We start from the raw sequence: 22,616 nt of genomic DNA on the forward strand, positions 1-22,616 counted from the left end.
CTGCCTTGGGAATTGCATTGTTATCTATTATATATTAGAAATAGTATGTAATTGGACGCAGTTAACCTACCTTTTTGCTAAAATGGCTCTAATTCAAAAGGAATTCAACGTGGTGTTGTTTTATAGCAGGGGTCCTCAAACTACGGCCCGCGGGCCACCTGCAAATACAAATATTGTATTTGTTCCCATTTTGTTTTTTTACTTCAAAATAAGATATATGCAGTGTGCATAGGAATTTGTTCATAGTTTTTTTTTTAAAACTATAGTCTGGCCCTCCAACAGTCTGAGGGACAGTGAACTGGCCCCCTGTTTAAAAAGTTTGAGGACCCCTGTAATTTATAGCATACCATGCTTTCCCCTGGGACTATATGAATTCTGCCCGAAACCTATGTTGACAAATTGGCATTCCACCTTTTCAGGTTTTATAGCATTAATTAAAGAGAATGTGTCATGTGGCTCCTTTAGCAGAAAGACTTTTTTTGTTGTTCTTGATAACAATGGACATAGTCATCTTTTTAAAATAAAAATGGGTATAATACTTCCTGTTATTTTTTGCCTTGGTGAAAAAAGCTTAAGGCAAATAAAGGAAGTAAATGAGAACTAGTTTATGTTAAAGCCACGATCATAAGGAAGTCAAAGTTTTAGTATATATTTAGGTCGATGTATTTAGATCGGCGCATTATCCGCTACCTTTTCAAAAGGAGATTGTTGCTGTTCACACTGATATGTAGAGCCCAATCCTGAATCACCTTCTGAATCACTCATGCCTCTAAGCCCATGCACATTTTTGGGCTCTGTTGTAATTCCCTTGGCACTGGGCATTCCATATATGGCACCTGACTTGTGGTTAATCATCCTTTTCATGTAACTGGAATCCCATCTTACCCAGCGTTTGTTAGAAGGAAATTTGGTGGAATCATCTCAGCCCTGAGAATACTCAGGTAAATCTTACAGGTTACCTTTGAGATGTTAAGAATTTGAAAGACGATATTTCTACTTTGCAGAAGGCAGGGTACACAGAAAAAATTATGAATTTAAAATTCCTAACTATTATGCTCAGTCGAGACAATGTCTTTATTTTTAAGACACTCCATAAATTTCAGTTCCTTAAGCTTCTTTTTCCTTCATGAAAAAGGGTGTTCTTTTAGAAGCCCACCTTGTACATTCACTGTAAAACTGAACAGCATGCAAAAGTGAAGCGATCTCAAGTAGCATCTTTAGTCTTCACTCTCCTTTTGGCATTAGGTTTTTCTATCAGTATTTAATGATTTGTATGATAAGCTTTGTATCATATGATTAATAAAATTGGGCAGTACCATAATATGAACCAAGGCAATTTATTTTCCCAGACTACAGTAGATAATACTTTATATTATCATTCTTTAAAATTTAAATTGTTATATTTTGATTTAAAGTTGTTTGCAACTCTAGGTTATATAAATCAGCTATTTAAAGTTGTCCTGAAGGGTTCTCATGAAAAGAGAGATTTTGTAACTCCAATAGCCAACCCATAATTGACCAATTTGTAAAAAAGTCTTTTTGAACGTTGCAGTTTTTATTGGGCACTCTTTTATATAAAAGTTATTTTAAAAATAACTTTAAAGGTCAGTACTTCACCATTGCTAATCTGATTATGCCTTAACATTTTTTTACTTTATTTTCAACAACATATCCAGTCCCCACACATATAGTATCAAATCACTTTTACTTTCAAGAAGCAAGAAATAACTGAAGTCTATATATGAATTTCACCCCTCTAAAAATGATATTAATGAATTAATTGCATATTCTTTCTAATGAGGTACTACACAACAATGAAAATGAACTACTGCTGTATATTCAGCATGCATAACTTTCACAAACATAGTTTGAGCAAAGAAACCCAGTGTCCACAACAAGTATGTGGCTGCATATATTTAAAAGCCCAAAATTGGCAAAATACACCTGTATCTTCTTGGGGAGGAAAGGAAATGCAATTGGAAAGAGGCCTTGAAGATAACAGTAATGTTTTATTTCATAACAATGAAGGTGGATGTTCTAGTTTTCATTTTATTATTTTAAAAAATACCTATTTATGCTATATGTAGTCTTTTGTATTTATGTTTTAGAAAGAACATTAAAAAATAAACAAGCAATAGAGGGAATGAACAAAGCCAAAGGTTCTTTGAAAATATAAACCTTGCTATGATTGAGCAAGTAAAAAATAGGGAGGCACAAATCCAACAGTATTAAGAATAAGAAGGAAGCATACTTATCAAGAGTTTTAAAAAATAGATACTAATATTAATAGATTATTCCAATTAATTTGAAAACAGAGTTGGGCAATTTCTTACAAAATTCCAATTGCCAACATTGACTCAAGGGGGTATACAAAATCTAAATAGACTTAGAACCATTAAAGGCATTGGATTAGGAGCCAAACACACGCCTTCATTCACATCCATCAGGCCCAGGCCTGTGATAGGTGAATTCTTCCATAGTTACATGGAACAGGTAATTTGTACCTTATATAAGTTATTTCAGAGAACAGAAAAAAGTTACCTCATTTTCTGAGGATTGTATGAAGTTGAAAAGTAGTAGCTTGATCATATTTATGGACATGTACTTAAAATACTAAAATAAATAGCAGGAAATAGAACTAATAATGTCTTAAAGATTATCATGCCCTATAAGGTTTATCACAGGAATGCAAAGATGGTTTCACATTAGAAAATTTATTATTGGATTTTAACATAGTAATATATCCAGAGAGAAAAGAACATATGTTCATTTCAAAGTAAGTGGATAGCTATCTTTATCGTTATAAAAATTCTGAGCAAGCTAGAGATATAAGGGAATAACCCTTCTTAATATAATGAAGCCTACTTAAAATGAATGAATGTGTGAATAAAAGGAAAAGAGAAATACTCAAAATTAATGGTGAAATGCTAAAAACATTCTCTTTAAAGTTAGAAACAAACCCATGTTGGTCACTATAACTGTCTTTATTCAGCAATCTACTGGAGGTACTCACAAGCACACATTAAGATAAAAATCTAATTGCTATTTTACCTGCTGTAGGATTAGCTTCATGGGAGATCCAACACTATCTTGACAAACTACTAGAGCTAATAAAAGTAAGCAAGTTTTCTGGATAAAAAATCTAAAAGGATTTTGACCAGCTGATCATGAAAAAATTGTGGAAGAGTAGAAAGCTGAATAAAACTAACCAGATGACAGGGATTGAGGTCACCATAACTAATACCATGTTTATTTTGGTCTTTGGGTCCCTTGCATTTCCTCAAGAATTAATGTTGAGTTGTTCCAATAAATAAATTAATTAATTAATAAAATAAAGCTATTTGGGATTTTGATGGAGATTGTATTGCATCTATAGATGTAATTTGGGACTATGTCTTCTGATGTATGAAGATGACATATCTGTTTTGAAGGGCATTGTTTGCTTGTGGTTTCAGATATTTTTTATTGCTAGCGTACAGGAATGCCATTGACTCGTGTATTTTGGTCTATGTTCTGCAAACTTGTTCAACTCATTTATTATTAATATTATTTTTGGGTGGACTTCTTAGGATTTCCTATGTACGAGGTCATATCATCTGCAGATAGAGATGAGTTTACTTCTTTTCCAGTCTGGATGCCTTTAGTTTGTTTTTTCTGTGATTCCCTGGCTGGCAGAGCTCCAGGCAGTGCTGAATGGAGGGGGGAGAGCAGGCGTCAGATTGCCCTCAGGGCAGAGGGAAGCAGCCCTCCCTGGAGTGTGATGGTAGCTGTAGGTCTTCCGTAGATGCCCTCGCTCCTGTTGAGCAAGGTCCCTTTTATTCCCAGTTTGTTCATTATAAATGGGTGTCGAATTTTGTCAAGTGCTTGTTTTACATCTGTTGAGATGATCATGTAGTTTTATTGTTTTTTTAAAAAAATACTTTATTGAGGTAAGATTTACATACACAAAGCTGGACATGTTTAATGGTACAACCTGGTGAGTTAGATAAGTATAAATCTGTGACATCATCGCCACCGTCTGTGCCATAAACATATCCATTACACTCACAAGTTTCCTCCCACCCTCATTAGTATTATTTTAACAGGAAGTGTACAGTACAGCATTGTTAACTATAAGCACTGTGCTAGACACATCTCTAGAACTTACTTACGTTGCGTAACTAAAACCTTGTTCTTTATTCTGTATCTTATTCATGCAACCTTTTTTTTTTTTTTTTAATTCTAGGTCTTCAGTTTTGCTTGTGAAGCCTGCAAAAAGGTGATATTTCAGACACCTTCTACACTAGAGGCAGACAAAATGCTGGGCAGAGGTGAGCAATTTCAAAATGGTGTTTTTAGAACAGAAACGAGGTTTGCCTACCCTGGAAAGAGCAGCTTGCCCAATCTGTGCATTGTGGAATTAGCCTGCATATTTGTAATTAGAGACAAGTCAAGATAATTTAAATATATGTTTCTGCTCTTTATACCTGCACTGAATTTGAGGTGAGTGCTAAGGTTCCAAGCCCTGTTTCTGTGGCCATTCAGGCTTTGAGGGTCTAACAATTACATGAAGACTTACATGTAGAAAGCCCTGCATCGCTGTAGGACTGCAGCCCTTGAGAAGGACAGGTAGGGCGCTGAGCGATCAGGGCAGGGTTATCAGTGCTGGGGCTGCCTCCGGGGCATGGCCAGGGGAGCCACTCCATTCAACACAGAACTTAGCCCTTTGCATCCTGAGGAGTTAGGGAGCCTCAGACGTTCCCAGCATCAGGGAAGCTCGGCCCAGGCCGACTTTCTCCGTGGTACAGGGAATATTGGAGGAAAGTGTCATGATAGGTTTTTTAAAAAATATATTTTATTGATTTCAGAGAGGAAAGGAGAGGGAGAGAGAGATAGAAACATCAATGATGAGAGAAGCATTGATCAGCTGCCTCCTGCACAGCCCATACTGGGGATCGAGCCTGCAACCCAGGCGTGTGCCCTGACCAGGAATCGAACTGTGACCTCCTGGTTCATAGGTCGATGCTCAACCCCTGAGGCATGCCAGCCAGGCATGTCATGATGTTTTAAAAAAAGATATAGCTCTTCCCAGAGATACCAAATAGTTTTTCAACAAAGTGCACCGTTTCTGGTTATAGTGCCTCATTTACTTTTATTAAACAAACTAGAGGCCCGGTGCATGAATTCGTGCACCAGTGGGGTCCCTTGGCCTGGCCTGCGGGTTCGAGCCGAAACCAGCTCTCTGACATCCCCTTAGGGGTCAAATGCAGGAGTTTGGCCAGCTGGGGAGGGGCCGTGGGAGGGCCTCAGGGCATGTCTGGCCCATCTCACTCAGTCCTGATGGACCGGACCCCAGCAGCAAACTAACCTACTGGTCGGAGCGTCTGCCCTCTGGTGGTAAGTGCACATCATAGCGAGAGGTTGAGCGGCCTTAGCATATCGTTAGCATATTATGCTTTAATTGGTTAAACGGATGACCAGACACTTAGCATGTTAAGCTTTTATTATATAGGATGTCACTGTTATTCCTATGGAGATAAAGAAAGGAGCTACTGTAGAGAGTGGCCAGGGGTGTTCCTCTTCAGAAAGAGACCGGAGCTTGTCGCTGTGCTAAAAATGCAAAGAAGAGAGAAAGAGGTCATTGCTCCTGAAGACGGGCACTTCTTTCTGACTGAACGCTCCCCCCTGACTGGGATGAGAGAGAACAGGATGCATGGGCAGCGTGGATTCTCTGTGAGGTTCCCACTTCAGTGAGTACTTGTTTACCAGCGTGGTTCTGTGAAGGCAGCCAGTTGAAGAATGGGGTGGATTTGCTATTTTGATATAAGTATCAAAACACTTAAAGTGATACTTATATTTGCTTACTCTTTATTAGAGGGCAACATTCCCAGAGAAAGAAGACCCCGTGTGGCCTTTTGGTGGGGAGTTTTGCAAAACTATGAACACAGAGGACTGTGAGCTCTGGAGGTGGGGGAGGGTGCTGGTGAGGGGCTGAGGGGAGTGTTACAGAGAAGTGCCCGTGGGAAGAATTCGAAGGTAAAGTTGACTGTTTTCCTTACTTGACTGTTTTCCTAACTCATACACTGCCTGACTGGCTGTGTAGGCTGAAGACAGTCGTAAAAGACTCATAGTCAAGTGAGCGTCTGTTTATTGATTCAGGTGTGTGGGGGTGTGTAGCTCAGCTTTGTCATGACTGCAGTACACACACCTCTTTCATAGGAAGATCCCTTTCCTAGCCTTTGAGAAGCACAGGAAATCTTAAAGCCCCCTCCTTCATACAAATATCCAATCAGGACTGTTTTTTTAGCTGAAAGAAAATTATCCTTTCAAAAACACACATGTAAAGAGACTGCTTAAGATATTTGTTACATGCACGGTGATTGGTCTATTTCTGCCTCCTGGTTTTGAAGACGACTGTAGAAATCATTTTGCTACATTTTTTTTCTGTTTGCATGCATTTCTACTTTACAACATGGACATTTTTACTCGCAGTGAATTTGGGCGAGTGCCTCAGGTCTGCGGACCTCATCCAGTCCAGCGACCCTGACTTCAGAGTTCTCCGTGACGGGTCCGTCTACACGGCCAGTGCTGTTGTGTTATCTGATGAGAGGAGATCATTCACCATTTGGCTTTCCGACACAAAGAAACAGACACAAAAGGAGATTAATGTGCTCCTGGAGCCTCAGAAAAAGGTATGGAAAGTGCATTGATATTTTCAGGCACGTCTTTCTTTTCATTTAAATATACATAGTTTTTAAATCGCAAAGAGGACCAAAGAATACATAGGATTTTTTCCTCTCCTTTTCCCTTACCTTGTGTGTGCTTTCCCTTCCCCTCTCCCCTTTCTTAGCACTGCTAAAACCCGGATTTTGCTTTGTGGAATCTAAATGACACCTCCTCTGTGAAGACTTCTTCCACTGCTAAAGCCCAAGTAATTGCTTTTGTGAGCCGGTGGGAATTTGGGTTACCCTCTATTGCAACATTTTGAGTTCTTTATTAAAAATATTTTTATTAATTTCAGAGAGGAAGGCAGAGGGAGAGAGAAATAGAAACATCAATGATGAGAGAGAATCATTGAACAACTGCCTCCTGCACACCCGCATTGGGGATCGAGCCCACAACCCGGGCATGTGCCCTGACTGAGAATTGAACCGTGACCTCCTGGTTCCTAGGTTGACGCTCAACCACTGAGCAATGCCGGCCAGGCAACACTCAGTTTTTTATTAGTGCAAACAATTTACCTGCGGCTGTTTGAGGGCATGAATTGACCCCCTTTTTGCTGATAGTGTTGGTAGTACCTGACCCATCCGTAGCCAGTAGTGTATGTGACATTAATGCTAAACGCTGTGGTTCTCAGTGACTATGAGGCTGGCGTCCAGCACCCACGGTGGTTCTGACGTTAGATGGGATGGAAGCCTGGAGCATGATAAGTAGGAGAAGAGTATGCATGGCCTGGCATTGGCCCCCGCCCAGGCGATCCCTCACTGCCGTTCTAGGGCACAGCCTGAGGAATGGAGTGGTCACAGAAAGGATGAAAGGTTTAGACTGGATTACGACTCATCCATGTGAAGTGTGTTAGTGATAAAGTTAATTTAAGTATCGGCTTCACACTTTAATAAGTGTTTAATAAAATTAATTAGTTAATTCTCAGGAAATAAAAGGTCTTCTTTGCTGTACACGAAATGAGATGGAAATCACTGTAACATCCCATGCAACTCTTTGCAGTGATGGAAATCCCATGGGACCCTCTGCCATGGCAGCCCAACACTAATGGCTGCCGAGCAGTGGGCATGTGGCGTGTAACCGAAGGATGGAATTTTATATTCTACTTACTTCTGATTAATTTACACTCAAATAGTCACATATGGCTACAGCAGGGCAGATGGAGTGGTCAGGCAATGAGGTATATTCTTTTTCTTTTGCTCTGGTTTGCCTGAGAGTTTGAGGTTTTAGCAGAAAGAACAAGCAAGAGCTGCACAGGAACTAAGGGAGCCTTAGCCGGTTTGGCTCAATGGATAGAGTGTCAGCCTGTGGACTGAAGGGTTCCAGGTTTGATTCCAGCCAAGGGCACAGACCTGGGTTGTGGGCTCGATCCCCAGTGGGGCGCGTGCAGGCAGAGGCTGATCAATGATTCTCTGTCATCATTGATGTTTCTATCTCTCTATCCCTCTCTCTTCCTCTCTAAAATCAATAAAAATATATTTAAAAAGAACTAGGGAGACAGTGATGCTTCTGCTAACTGGAGCGGTGGTCAGTGTTAGGAAGGTCTGCACCAGGAGATTCTCTTGTGTATGAAACCTTTACCATCTGCATACACTCTCTCTGACCCTCCTAAGGAAAAGACCTTCTTATCTGGCCTTTAGCTTCTGTGTGGAAATTCTTGAGATTGACCCTCCAGGGAGGTGTCAGGTGTATGGGCTGTTTGTTATCTTACCACAAAGTGGGTTGTGATGCTTTTGTTTATTAATTTTCTTTCTCTAAATGCAGGTCCTGAGGAAAAGACACGCTAAGGAAACGGTGCTCCGGCGAGCCAAGAGGCGGTGGGCGCCCATCCCCTGCTCCATGCAAGAGAATTCCTTGGGCCCTTTCCCTCTGTTTCTTCAACAGGTAGGTTTTGCATTCCTTCTGACTGGGCATGTTTTATTCCAAAAGCCTTTTTTATTCAAATTTAATAACTCTTTAAATGTTTAAAAAAAAAACAGGTTTGATTGAAGATATTAATAAAGCCATGAAATGTAATAAAAGTGAGTAAAGTGAGAAAAAATCAATAAAATCTATAATAATAAAAGCATAATATGCTAATTAGATTGGACAGCCGAACGACCTTCCGGACGTCATTCTGGACGTCCTTCCAGATGAAGCTGCTGTGGAGGAGGCTGAGGCAGAGGCAGTCAGGGGTGATTAGGCAGGCAGGCGAGCAGTTAGGGGCGATCAGGCAGGCAGGAAGAGTGGTTAGGGGTGATTAGGCAGGCAGGCAGGCGAACAGTTAGAGACGATCTTTTCACGTGGCCATGCTTAAAAGCAAGGGAGACAGAGAAATGTCTTTCTTTAGGGCAGCTTTGTTTTTGGCCATCACTTCTAATACAGTTTTACAAAGATTTTTTGGGGGGAATATTATTTTTTTATTTATTTTTTTAAAATATATTTTATTGATTTTTTACAGAGAGGAAGGGAGAGAGATAGAGAGTTAGAAACATCGATGAGAGAGAAACATTGATCAGCCGCCTCCTGCACATCTCCCACTGGGGATGTGCCCGCAACCAAGGTACACGCCCCTGACCGGAATCGAACCCGGGACCTTTCAGTCCGCAAGCCGACGCTCTATCCACTGAGCCAAACCGGTTTTGGCGGAATATTATTTTTTTTAATTAAACTTATTGGAGTGGCATTGTTTAATAAAATTATATAGGTTTCAAATATAAAATTATATGATACATCATCGGCATATTTCATTGTGTTCCATTATTTTTTGATTATTTTCATTTTAAAAAATTTATTGAATTTAATGGGTGACATCTATACTAATAAAAGGGTAATATGCTAATTAGACTGGATCAACCGGCTGTCTTCCAGACGTCTGAAGTCCTCCTGGATAAAGCCATGATGGTGGGGCCAATGCAGAGGTGGTTAGGGGCGAGCAGGCCGGCAGGGGAGCAAGCAGTTAGGGGTGCCATCAGGCCGGCGGGGGAGCAGTTAGTGGCGAAATCAGGCAGGCAGGCAGAGGCAGTTAGGGGTGATCAGGCTGGCAGGGGAGCAGTTAAGGGCGATCAGGTCAGCAGGTGAACAGGCCAGCAGGCAGAGGCAGTCAGGGGCGATCAGGCAGGCAGACAGAGTGGTTATGGGCGATCAGGCAGGCAGGCAGGTGAGCAGTTAGGAGCCAGCAGTCCCGGATTGGAGAGGGTGCAGGCCGGGCTGAGAGAGACTGCCCCCCCATCCCCCGTGCATGAATTTCGTGCACCGGGCCTTTAGTTGATTAATAAAATCAAATGTACAGTTCTATAATACATCATCTGCATATTGTATTGTGTGTTCACTACCAAAACTCAAGTCTTCTGTTACCATTTATCCCCTCTTTACCCTCCTCTCCCCATCCCCTTTATCTCTGGTAATCCACTATCCACGTTGTCTGTGTCTATGTGGTATTTATTTATTTCTTTGTTTGCTTAATCACTTCATCTTTTCACCCAGCCCCCCAAACACCTTTTTAGCTGTCAGTCTGTTCTCTGTATCCATGAGTCTGTTTCTGTTGTGTTTGTTAGTTTATTAGATTCTACATATGAGTGAAATCACAGGGTACTTGTCTTTCTCTGACTGGCTTATTTCACTTAGCATAATACTCTCCAGGTCCATCCATGCCACTGCAGAAGGTAAGATTTCCTTCTTTTTTTATGGCTGAGTAGTATTTTATTGTGTAAATGTACCACAGGGTTTTTTTCCCCCCCAAAGAGAAGAAGGAAGAGAGAGGGAGAGAAAGCGAAACATTGGTTGTTTGCCTCCCCACGAGGAATCAAACACGTAACCTGGGTATGCACCCTGACTGGGAATCAAGCTTGACACCTTTTGGTGCACAGGACTATGCTCCAACCAACTGAGCCACACCGGCCGGCCAGGACGAGGACAGCTTTTTTATCCACTCATCTACTAAGTAGACATTAAGGGATATTAGCACCCTCTGAGATGCTGTCATCCTCAGCTTCCGTCTTTGCACCACGCATCCAACCCAATGGCCAATCCTGTTGGCTGTATCTTCAAATTATATCCAGAATCTAACCACTTGCACCACCTCTGCTGCTACTGTGCTAGCCTAGCAAACTATCACTTGCCCCTGAATTATTGCAGTAACTTTCTAAATGGTCTTCCTGTTTCTTCCCTATGCATCTATCCAAGTCTAGTTTTAACAATTATCAAGTACTAGAGGCCCAGTGCACAAAATTCACACACTGGGGGGGGGGGGGTGTCCCCTCAGCCCAGCCTGCACCCTCTCCAATATGGGACCCCTCAGGGGATGTCTGACTGCTGGTTTAGGCCCTAAACCAGCAGTCGGACATCCCTCTCACAATCTGGGACTGCTGGCTCCCAACCGCTCGCATGCCTGCCTGCCTGCCTGATTGCCCCTAACCACTTCTGCCTGCCAGCCTGATCACCCCCTAACTACTCCATTGCCAGCTTGATCGATACCTAACTGCTCCCCTGCCGGACCAATTGCCCCCAACTGCCCTCTCCTGCAGGCCTAGTCCCCTCCAATTGCCCTCCCCTGCCAGCCCAGTCACCCCTAACTGCCCTCCCCTGCAGGCCTGGTCGCCTCCAACTGCCCTCCCCTGCCGGCCATCTTGTGATGGCCATCTTTGACCACATGGGGGCTGCCATCTTGTGCGAGGATGTGATGGTCAATTTGCATATTACCTCTTTATTATATAGGATTATCTTTTAAAAATATAAATCAGATATTATCTCTTCATCTCCAAGAAAAAGGCCCCTATTATTACTGCATTTCCCTCCACCTCCTTCTCCTTCCCCAGTTCCTGCAGCCACAGTGGCCTTGTTGCTGCTCTGAACACCCGGGCACAATCCCACCCTGTCCTGTTGCACTTCCTGTTCCCTCCACCAAGAAGTCTTCCCTGTTTATTCTCACAGCTCATTCTTTCCATTTTTGTCACTTCCCCTCCTAAGGGACATTCCAATTGGCATTCCCTTCACCATATATGAGAGTCCCAGGTTGCCCCACTCTTGCCAACAATCGGTATTACTCTTCTTTTCTATCTTTGCCAAATCACAAAATATAAAATTATGCCTATTGCTTGTAATTAGATTTTCTTTGGTTTCTGTTTGTGTTGAACATTGTTTTCATTAAATTTGAGCAGTTAAAAAAATACTTTTGCCAAATGCTTTTACTGCTTTGTGTGTTGATGAAGTGACAAGTGATTGTTTTAGTAAAGTCGTCTCTTTAAAATAACAATATAAACACATAAGCTGCATTTTTAAAACACTAGCATTTTAACAGAATTTAACTTTTTACATCTATCTTTTTCTTTTTAGGTTCAGTCCGATGCAGCGCAGAACTATACCGTCTTCTATTCAATAAGTGGACGTGGAGTTGACCAAGAACCTTTAAATTTGTTTTTCATAGAAAAAGACACTGGAAATCTGTATTGTACTCGGCCAGTGGATCGTGAAGAATATGATGTTTTTGATGTAGGAGTTTTATTGATATACGTGACTTTAAATGGTTAAACTATGTTTCTTCTGATACTCTACTCTTTCCTGTCTTCTTGCATTCTCTTCTTAGAGGGCATGAAAGTAAAGAGATAAATTATGCAATATTTTGGAATACTTTCTACTTTTTAAGTCAACTTCTGTTGTTGATCAAAATGAAGCAAACAGCTTTAATTGTATTTGAATGTAAATTCCAGTAAGTTCCCAGGAGTTGTTTTTGCTCAGGAGATACAGCCCTCTCTCTGGTCGGGGTACGGCTTCCTCTCTCCGGGACATGGCCATGGTCTTTCCTCTTCTGCTCTAACCACTTCTCTTGTCTTCCTTCCACTTATATGCTTGCTGATCATGTCTGAGTACTAGCTACGAAAGCAAAAGTCAGAGACTAAACCCAAACAAGGTTAATAAGCCAGCATTCTGATATGGATGAGCTTACAGTCCCTGGGGAATAACTCAGACAGTTTTCAGTGGGGTAAGTGCTGTGGTCATCCATGCGATACAGGGGCTATGATTCCCCATAAAATAAAGTGATATTCTTCCTAGAAGAAGGAAGAGATCTGGGTGAACAAATGTGACTGATGTCCACCACATGACATTTCTTAGTTTTTGGTTAAGAAATGATCAACTCAGTGTTGTAATCACATCCTAATCGAAATACATTCTATTTGGCATTATAATGCCTTTAATTACATAGCAACACAGAAACTGGTCAATGGATTTTGTTAGAAAAACTCTTAAAGTATGTGATCTCTGAGGTAAAACAGTACAAGGGCGTGGTAGTGTCAAGACTGGAAACCACTGCTTTATGTGGGTGAAGTAGGGATTTTCCCCATTCCCCTGGGTTTGTCTTCTCCAGCACAGCTTTCTGATTATGGAGTGAATACAGACTATAACCCAAGCCTCTTATTCACCTTTAACTTCTCAGTCTAATCTACATGACTTCACTGTACTCTGAAACTTTATTTGAAGTGTAGACATTTCTACCAAATGCTGGGTGGTCTTTATTTAAAGCGTTTCTCCATTTGATACTTCGATGATTAAAAAAGCACCGAATAGAAATTAAGTGGTTAATTCTTGAGAATATTTGTAAGGTAGGCAGTGGACAGAGTGTAGTGTTCTCTCTCGCTAGAATCTTCTATCAACGGGCACTGACCTCGCTTCTCCTGTTTCCCAGCTCATTGCCTATGCGTCAACTGCTGACGGGTACTCGGCCGACTTACCTCTCCCGCTGCCCATCCGAGTGGAGGATGAGAATGACAACCACCCCGTTTTCACGGAGCAAGTTTATAAGTTTGAAGTTCCAGAAAGTAGTAGACTTGGTAAGACGATATTTTTGGGGGGAACTTTTTTGTGAGTGTTTTCGTTGGCCATTTGTATTATTCTTTTATGAAATGTATGTTCATTTGTTCTTTTCTTTCCTCTGGTGTTTGTATGTTTCCTAATTATTTATTAATCTACTTAAAAGTGTTCTTTCCATATTAAGGATATTAACTTGTCACCTTGCAAATATTTTCTCAGTCAGTTGTTTCTTTTCAATTTTATTAAAGCTCCTTTATGCTGTAGAATAGTTCAGGTCTTTCATTTAGTTAAATCTATCCATATTAGACCTAGAATAGCCTTTTCCCTTCAGGCTTTACATTTAAGAGTAAAATATGTTAAATATGTTTGTGTACATTTTTTGAGATATCGAGTTTTTTATATTTAAGGCCAATCATCCTAAGATGATATTGGACCAGTATCTATTCACAGAATATATTTAATCCCATCAAACACAAATAATGAGTATCTTAGAGGATATTATAGGAGTTTTTTGTGTTAACAATATGATACCAATTACTTCTAAAGGCAGATGACAAGTTATTCAAGCTATGTACCGTACTTGGTTTATATACTTTATTTCATCTTATCATGATGTGGGTTTATCAATATTCTCACCTCCAAGCAGAGGACATGCAGGACAGAATGTACAATAAAACTAAAATCAATAGAGATATTGTTATTAGGTTTTATTTAGGGAGGTGTTGAACGACAGCCACTGGTGATACAGTTTTTTAAAGCTCTTATTTCTATTGTTTCTTCTCGTAAAACTACGACCTTATTATTTCCACCATCATGGTTAAAACTCGAAAAGTGCAAATACCCCTAAGCATACTTAACAATGCTGGAAACGAAACACTTTTTTTTTTTTTTTTTCACATCAGGTACCACCGTGGGGGGTGGTCTGTGCCACAGACAGAGATGAGCCCGACACGATGCACACGCGCCTGAAGTACAGCATTTTGGAGCAGACGCCCAGGTCGCCTGGGCTCTTCGCGGTGCACCCCGCCACCGGCGCCATCACCATGGTGGCGCAGTATCTGGACAGAGAGGTAGCCCCTCACTCTACGGGGTGTCTCTCTGCCAGGGGCGAGGCCCCTCTTCTTCCCTGTCACTGTACTTGGCTCTTCCTTGGATTGAGTTCTAATTTTATTTTATTTCGGAATAAGATAGTAAGAATTCCTGGCCGTGTTACCTGGGTTATATATGACTTCTATTTCTTGAAGTAAGAGAAGCCATAAGGAATAGAAATACAGGTCAACTGGTATTTAGAAGGTGTGGGAACAAAATCTATTTCTTATGAAAGTTATTATTACCGGTATTTTTTTCTTGTGTGTGTCTAGTGGGTTCTAGCTCAGTAATGGATTCAGTTCTTGGAAAGGACAATTTGTTTTGTTTAACTCATGAGGATAGCCCATACCCCGATCCCTATCCAGTTATAGATATGTTTTTTTTCTTTTTAAAATTTGATTGTTGAAAATGTTATGTGCTTTTTATCTAGAAAGGATTAGTTGAGGTAAGGTTTATTAAAAATATGCAACACTATTTGGATAACAGTAATAGCATATTGTGACATATATATATATATATATATATATATATATATATATTACTTTATATTCAAATTCTTTATGCATAATTTTATTTGATTTTTATAATTTCCTGTTTGATTAGACAGGTGTTACATTCAACCTGTAAGGAGAAATGTGACAGTCGGAAAGATTGATTGACTTGATTTTGTTAGCCTATATCTAACTAGGCCAACAAAATCATTATTGACTGAGCTGATTAATCAATTTCGTATGTAAAAATAGCTTTATTGGAACACTTAACTGCTTCCCACTGCAACTAGAATAACATAAATATAAGGATCGATATGACTGGGAGAGATATTAAAAAGAAGACATCAATCTGATATGACACCAGAGAAAAAGGGAGGGATAGTGAGAACTTTTAAAAAGGAATCAAAAGTAGAACAGAGGTTTCATTAATTTTTTTTAATGCATTTGTGGGGCTAGAGATTTTATGTGATAAAGCACATAATAGTAATAATAAATGGGAAAGTTTGAAGGGAACAATATGAACATATTTTTGTGTCTGTGTAATATGTAGAGATGATGTGGTAATTAAGTGAAAACAAGGATTTTTCCTCATGTTTCAGATTGAAAAATGAGACTCAGAAAAGACAATTTAAGGATACAAAGCTTATAAGATACAGCTTTGGGCGGGGGAGGGGTCAAACCCAGGTCTGCTTGCCTGATCAAAAAAATAATCTAACAGGATTTTGTGGGGAATAACATGGGAAATAAAGAAATGAACAAAGAGGTAAAGACACAGTGCCATTAGAGGAAGGAGAAACAGGCTCGCGGAATCCCGGAGCCTCTGGGTGGAGCATTTGGGTGGGAATGTTGATTAGCGTGGAGGGATATAAGTAAAAGGAACCTGGAGATGAGACAGAGGGAAATAGAAAAAGAAGAAAACTTAACATAATCAGTGGCTGAAGAATAGTTAGAGAGGAGAGAAAGGCAGCAGAGATGGCTGTGTCACAAACTAACGACTCCATTTCATCTTCAAAACACTGTCTGTGAAACTCCATTCCCGGAAGTCACCGTGATTTCCTAATTGCCAAAGCCAACTTACCTTAAGTCTCTGTCTGTTGCCAATTACTGAAACTCTCATTCCTTCTCATTTCTTGTTTTTCTCCTGCTTCTTTGGTCTTTTGTGTTTGGTATCCTTTGCGTAGTCTTCTTTCCCCTTTATATCCTCAGCTGTTGAAATGCTATTGCTCCTTATATCCTCAAATCTTCTCATATTCAACCTCTTCTAGATATCTGATTCCTGCCATAATTTCAACCACCGTCTACTCTACACACTGGTGATTCCCAGATTGGTGCTTGGGCTATGATCTCTCCCTTAAGTATGGGCCCCATACCAAAGTGGCTTCTGGACCTCTCTCCTTAGATCTCCCAGAGGCATGTAAAATTCAGGATATGCCAAAGAAAACTCATTGTTTTTGCCCCTCCTTGCGAACTTGCTGGTATTCACTTCCTCAGAGAATGCCTCTTCTTCTGAATTTTCTGTATGGGTTGGTGATACCCATGTCTGCCTATCTATCCAAGTAGGACACCTGTGCATCATTGTCAATCCTTCTTTCCCTCTGCACTTGTATCCAGAATCTGCTCTAATTCTGACTCCCACCTAACTTCCCTATCACCTTTATCCTCTGTCCTTACTGCTACTGCCTCAGATTAGGACCATGGGTGTTAGACTAGTTCAGGAGTTCTTTAACTGGTTTCTTTGGCTTCCAGATCAGCTTACTCGAAACTTTGCTCAACTTCCTTCAATAATATTCTTTCAAAAAACTCAAAATGCTTTTAAATTGTGCTACCTCTGTGACTTCAAGAAAACCTTTCTCTATCACCTGCCATGTAAAGCATACGTCTACGGTTACAGCGGTCGGCTCCTAAAGGGTCTATAGAGCACTGGGCTTTTTACTGTGAGGAAGATGGGAAGCTACTGGAGCAGTGGTTCTCAACCTTCCTAATGCCGCGACCCTTTAATACAGTTCCTCATGTTGTGGTGACCCCCAATCATAAAATTATTTTCGTTGCTACTTCATAACTGTAATTTTGCTACTGTTATGAATCATAATGTAAATATCTGATATGCAGGATGTATTTTTATTGTTCGCGACCCACAGGTTGAGAACCGCTGTCAGGAGGGTTTCAAAAAAATAAAATGAAGCGAAAGTCGAGCCTGGCTGGTGTGGCTCAGTGGTTGAGTGTTGACCTATGAACCAGGAGGTCATGGTTCGATTCCCAGTCAGGACACATGCCTGGATTGCTGGATCTATCCCCAGTAGGGGGCATGCAGGAGGCAGCCAAGCAATGATTCTCTCTCATCATTGATGTTTCTCTCTCTCTCTCCCTCTCCCTTCCTCTCTGAAATCAATCACAATATATTTTAAAACATAAGTCTAAATTCTTAGTATAACTCTTTATAATTTAACCTCTGCTTACCTTTTCAGCTTTATCCCTGTCTACCAAGTTCTTAGAGTACATGCAAATGTGGAAATAAAAGCATGAATACACACAAATAGAAGAGTCTACAATTAAAATTTAATTTAAAAATCTAAATAAAGTTGTAAAAAACTAATTAAATATTTGCTTTGTTTTAAGGTTGTAGACAAGTACAAATTGATAATGAAAGTACAAGATATGGATGGTCAGTTTTTTGGGTTGGTGGGCACATCGACCTGTCTGATAACAGTAGCAGATTCAAATGACAACTCACCTGTTTTCAAACAAAGTACTGTAAGTATATTTCCAAAATCTATCCCTGTCTGTTGGCATTTGTTATTTGATCTGAATTAATATTTATCATGCCTTGAAATATATATGCTTATTTTTTAATAAAATTAAATAGTAGATACATAAATCTATCTTATTTGTTCATAGTATTATTTATATTACGGACCTCTTGTTAAAGATCTGTAACATTAGTCTTCATTTGTGATGAAATTCTTTTCATTCAAAAGATGTCTTCATGAAACAATACTATTTGAGATTCATAGTTTTAAAATAATCTAGGGAAAAATTATAAGAACAAATACTTTTGGGGTAGAAGATATATTTTACTTTTTTTGTAAACGTTTTCTTTATACAATATTTTTAATGAGTCCTTTCCATTTCAGTATGAAGCATCAGTAGAGGAAAATACAAACAACGTGGAAATCTTACGACTGCCTGTGGAGGATAAGGACTTCCAATTTTACTATTTTGAAGGGCAATGAAAACGGGCATTTCAAAATCACCACAGACAGAGAAACTAACGAAGGCGTTCTGTGTGTTGTAAAGGTACAGTCATAACAGATAATGGACAACTTGGCAAGTTAAATTTTATAAACTAATGGTTTAATCAACTAAATAGTTTCAGTTGAGGGAACGTAGTCCCTTTAGTCCTACTGTTCCCATCGAATGCCCGCCTTTCTTCTATAATTTATTTGCCTGTTATTAGTCATCTAACTTATGCTTGAACATGCTCAAGATTAAGGATCTCCATACCTTGATGGGCAGCTTATTCCATATGTAGAGAGCTCTGATTCCCAGAAGTCTTTACTGTGCTGTGCCTATGTTACTCTCCTTATATCCCATGTCTGTGACCTGCGTTTTGTTGCTAACCCTTCTATTGAACAGGTACCAGTCTATTGAAAAAGCCATTATGTCCACTTGAGACTTACCTTCTCTAAGATAAACATCCCCAATGCCCCTTAACTATTCATCCCATGAAACATTATCAGTAAAAAGTGAATAATCATGATCTCTGCCTCCTTAGTAGCTATTCAATATAATAATGAAAATGAAAGCATTTGGTAAACTATAGGCTATTATTAATACATTTACAAATATTAACACGATCTATTTATAATTTTTCATAAAAAGATGACTTTCGTCTTTAAAGAAAAGATAACTTTTCTGGAACCATCGAGCATGGTTTAGCTGAGTCCTGGGGGAGCTTCCCATCTCAGTGTTTGTTTGCTTGTTTGCTTGGCAGCAGCAGCAGCGCGTGTGGGCTTGAGTGAGGAAACTATTGTTCTGTGTCCCTCTCAACACAGAGGACATTTCACTTCAGTACAACACTTGCTTTCTAGGGAATTGTTAGTATCTCAATGCAGAATTAAGCTATTTTTTTTTAACAATTTATTTCAATTGATGAAACAAAAAGACACCCCATGGTGGAAGAGAACTCATGCTTTTTTCATTAAGCATTGATTTCATCCCAGCAGATTTCTGATCTCGCAGAGTTTTAAGCCACTAAGATAATAGTCAGCTGAAGCCTTGGAAAATGACATAGAAGTTGGGGAGGCTTTTGCTTTATGTAGCAGGTGGCTCTGGCTGGAATAACTGCACCTCCTCCCGGGCAGCAGCTGTCGCCTCAATTTCCATCTCCTCCTCGTTGTCAGCAGGTGCTCGCCTGTCTGCACGCTCATCCCAACACATGTAATTTGTGAGATGGCGTTCATTAGCAACAAATCAACAGATAGTAGCTCAGGGTCCCTCTTGACTCTCCAGTTTCTGGGCTAGACATAAAAATCAAAAGCATTTCACCTGCACTTCGTGGATTTTAAGATTCCGAAATTTTCTTGACTTCTTAATGGACTCATGATGTTAGTTTCACAGTCTAATACCTAGGTGTGGGGAAAGGTTTGAAACAAAGATGTTACTCATGAGTTTTGACTTTGTTCCATGTTCAGCCAGGATTTTTTTTTTTACTTTTCCACTGAATTTATTAGGGTGACATCCTATATAATAAAAGGCTAGTAGGCAAATTGTCCCCTCGGGCGGGAGTTCGATCAACTGGGAGTTTGACCAGGGGGCAGGGTCGGCTGGCCAACCTCCTGCGTGCCCTCCCCACAGCCAGCCTGGCCCAATCAGCCCTGATCTGGGCGGGCCGGCTGGACCCCACCAGTGCACGAATTCGTGCACCGGGCCTCTAATTGGTTAATAAAATTATATAGGTTTCATGGGTACAATTCTATGATACATCAGCTACATATTGTATTGTATTGTATGAGTCTCCTTCCATCCCCCTTTTCTCAGCTACATCCCTCCACCTCCCTTCCCCTCTGGCGATCACTATGCTGTGGGCCGTGTCTATGGGTTTGTTTTTTTCTTAATCTCTTCACCCAGCCCTGCAACCCCCATCCTCTCTGACAGCTGTCAGTCTGTTCTCTGTACCTATGAGTCTGTTTCTATTTTGTTAGTTTATTTTGTTCATTAGTTTCCACATATGAGTGAAATCATATGGTTCTTGTATCTCTCTGTCAGCCAGGATTATTTTGATAAATTGAAGAGAATCAAAGAGAAGGTGTTTCAACTTTTTGTGTAGAATAGTGTGCTATGGGTTTTGCTTGATTTGTTATCTGAAAATCGATTCTAGTCAGAGGATTGATTTAAAAAATTTGAGAGGCTAGCGAACCAGTTAAGCAGCATAGAGTAGCCGAGCAAGTATAGTGTGGCGATTAAGGAAATGAACCCAAGCCAGACCGCCTGGCTTCAAACTCCCGCTCAGCCGAGAATCTCTGAGCCGTGGGAAAATCAGTTCAACTCCTCTTCTCCACTTTCTTGCTCTGAAAAACCAGATGATTATAATAATAGCACCATTAAGCATGTCTTGTTTCTTTTACTCAACTTTGTTCTCACAGTGAGAATTTCTTGGTATAAACTACAGACAATGCCAAAGTACAATTAATTCTCAAATTGTCAAAACATAATTTCATAAAAACAGTGAGCGTGGGTAAAAGTTCTGCTTAGCTTTTAATGAAGGAACCAGCAAAAAGACAGCAGATGCCTAAAAAGAAGGGAGACCCAGGATGGGTTTTGAGAAAAGGAAAAGCTGTAAGACGATTGCTCAGTTATATGCCTGATAGAAATGATATTCGTGTTTTAAAACCTGTATTTGGAATATCTTTTCTATCAGAGAGAAAATACGAGTATTGAACCTTTTCCATTTTGTTTAAGTCGACATCTAATTTATAAGAACTGTAAAGTATATGGGCCCTAATCAATAGTAAATACTAAGTCAAACAAGGTTCTATTCTTTAGAGTCAGATGGCCGGTACGCTGGGCTGTTAGTGCACTAACGCAGGGCCATACAACACTGCCATTTTTTTTTTTTTTTTTGCATTATCTCCAGGTTCAGAATAATATTTTTAGTGAGAATGAAGCATGTAAGTATTTAAAGAATTGCTTTCTCATAACTCTGTAAGCACCTGCAGGAACTTTGGGACCCCTCTGGCTAAAGGCCTAGTGAATAATCCCTCCCTCTTTAGCAAAGGGTAAAAGTCAATATTGACTAACCTGGACCCTGGAGAACGGGCGGCACTGTTTGTGTTGACACAAGTTCCCGTGCTGCTTGAAATACCAGGTGTGTTGTCCACTCAGCCTGAGTACATGCGTTTCTTTTTAAAGCCACTGGATTATGAAGAAAACCAGAAAGTGGTCCTGGAAATTGGGGTGAGCAACGAAGCCCCTTTGACTAGAGAGCTGGCGCTCAGGACACCCGCCAACAGAGCTGTGGTCACGGTCCACGTGAGGAACCAGGACGAAGGGCCCGAGTGCAAGCCTGCCGCCCAGTATGTGCGGATTAAAGAGAACTCAGCCGTGGGGTCCAGGATGAATGGCTACAAGGCCTATGACCCCGAAACCAAGAGTAGCAGCGGGATAAGGTACAAGGACATCTATACCCACGTACTGACATGCAGTTGAAGCCATTGAGGCAGTCACTTACTTTAATACATTTTAGACTGCGATTTTAATACGTTTTTTTATTAACAGGTACAAAAAGTTGCACGATCCTAACGGGTGGATCGCCATTGATGAAATTTCGGGGTCGATCCAGACTTCCAAAGTTCTGGACAGGGAGGCCGCCACCCCCAGGAACGACTTTTACAACATCACAGTCCTGGCGATAGACCAAGGTAGACAAAAACGCCTTCCTCTGGGATTTACTGAAGGAACTGGAGGATAATGCGACTTTTCTCGTGCAGAATTATTCCTGTGATAAGTAGGCTGAGTTCTTGGAAATGCCTTTAAAGACTCTGTTCCTGCTTCTCTTGGCCACGTAACAAGGTGAAGGCACTTGGAACAGGAGCCGTGTCTTGTACCATCGTGCCTCCCGCGTGGCAGGCCTTAAAGGCTGACAGGCCATGTTAGGGGACAGAGGGGTGACTGAGGTCTAGGGCTGATGAAGGGGTCTCCCCGGGCTCTCCTAGAACTCTTCACGTCACTTTAACTGTGCGTTTTTTAAATTTAACTTTGTTGTTGGAAGTATTACAGATGTCCCGCTGTTTTCCCCATTGACCCCTTTCTCCCTACTTCCATCCCTTCCCCAGGCCTCCCCCCACTATTGTCTGTGTCCATGAACTATGCATATGTGCATATAAGCTCTTCGGTTAATCTCCTCCCCAACCCCCTTCCCTCCGAGAATCCTCAGTCTGTGGCAAGCTTCCCTGTCTCTGGTTCTATCTTGTTCCTCAGTTTACCTTGTTCATTAGATTCCACATATGCGTGAGGTCATGTGATGCTTGTCTTTCTCTGACTGGCTTATTT

At 40.7% G+C, this 22,616-nt stretch overlaps 1 protein-coding gene across 1 annotated transcript in view; it reads left to right on the forward strand.

The window, feature by feature from the left end:
- The first annotated feature begins 2,484 nt into the window (after positions 1 to 2,484).
- LOC102439871 (desmocollin-3) overlaps positions 2,485 to 22,616 on the forward strand; it is a 35,349-nt gene continuing 15,217 nt past the window's right edge. Inside the window, 12 exon segments of the mRNA XM_006091683.2 lie at positions 2,485 to 2,493; positions 4,226 to 4,310; positions 6,472 to 6,671; positions 8,467 to 8,586; positions 12,016 to 12,171; positions 13,364 to 13,519; positions 14,403 to 14,558; positions 17,685 to 17,819; positions 18,200 to 18,270; positions 18,272 to 18,362; positions 21,477 to 21,733; positions 21,843 to 21,985. Coding sequence (XP_006091745.1) covers positions 2,485 to 2,493; positions 4,226 to 4,310; positions 6,472 to 6,671; positions 8,467 to 8,586; positions 12,016 to 12,171; positions 13,364 to 13,519; positions 14,403 to 14,558; positions 17,685 to 17,819; positions 18,200 to 18,270; positions 18,272 to 18,362; positions 21,477 to 21,733; positions 21,843 to 21,985 — 1,579 coding nt within the window.

This window comes from Myotis lucifugus, unplaced genomic scaffold (assembly GCF_000147115.1).
Source record: "Myotis lucifugus unplaced genomic scaffold, Myoluc2.0 scaffold_93, whole genome shotgun sequence".
Lineage (NCBI taxonomy): Eukaryota > Metazoa > Chordata > Mammalia > Chiroptera > Vespertilionidae > Myotis > Myotis lucifugus.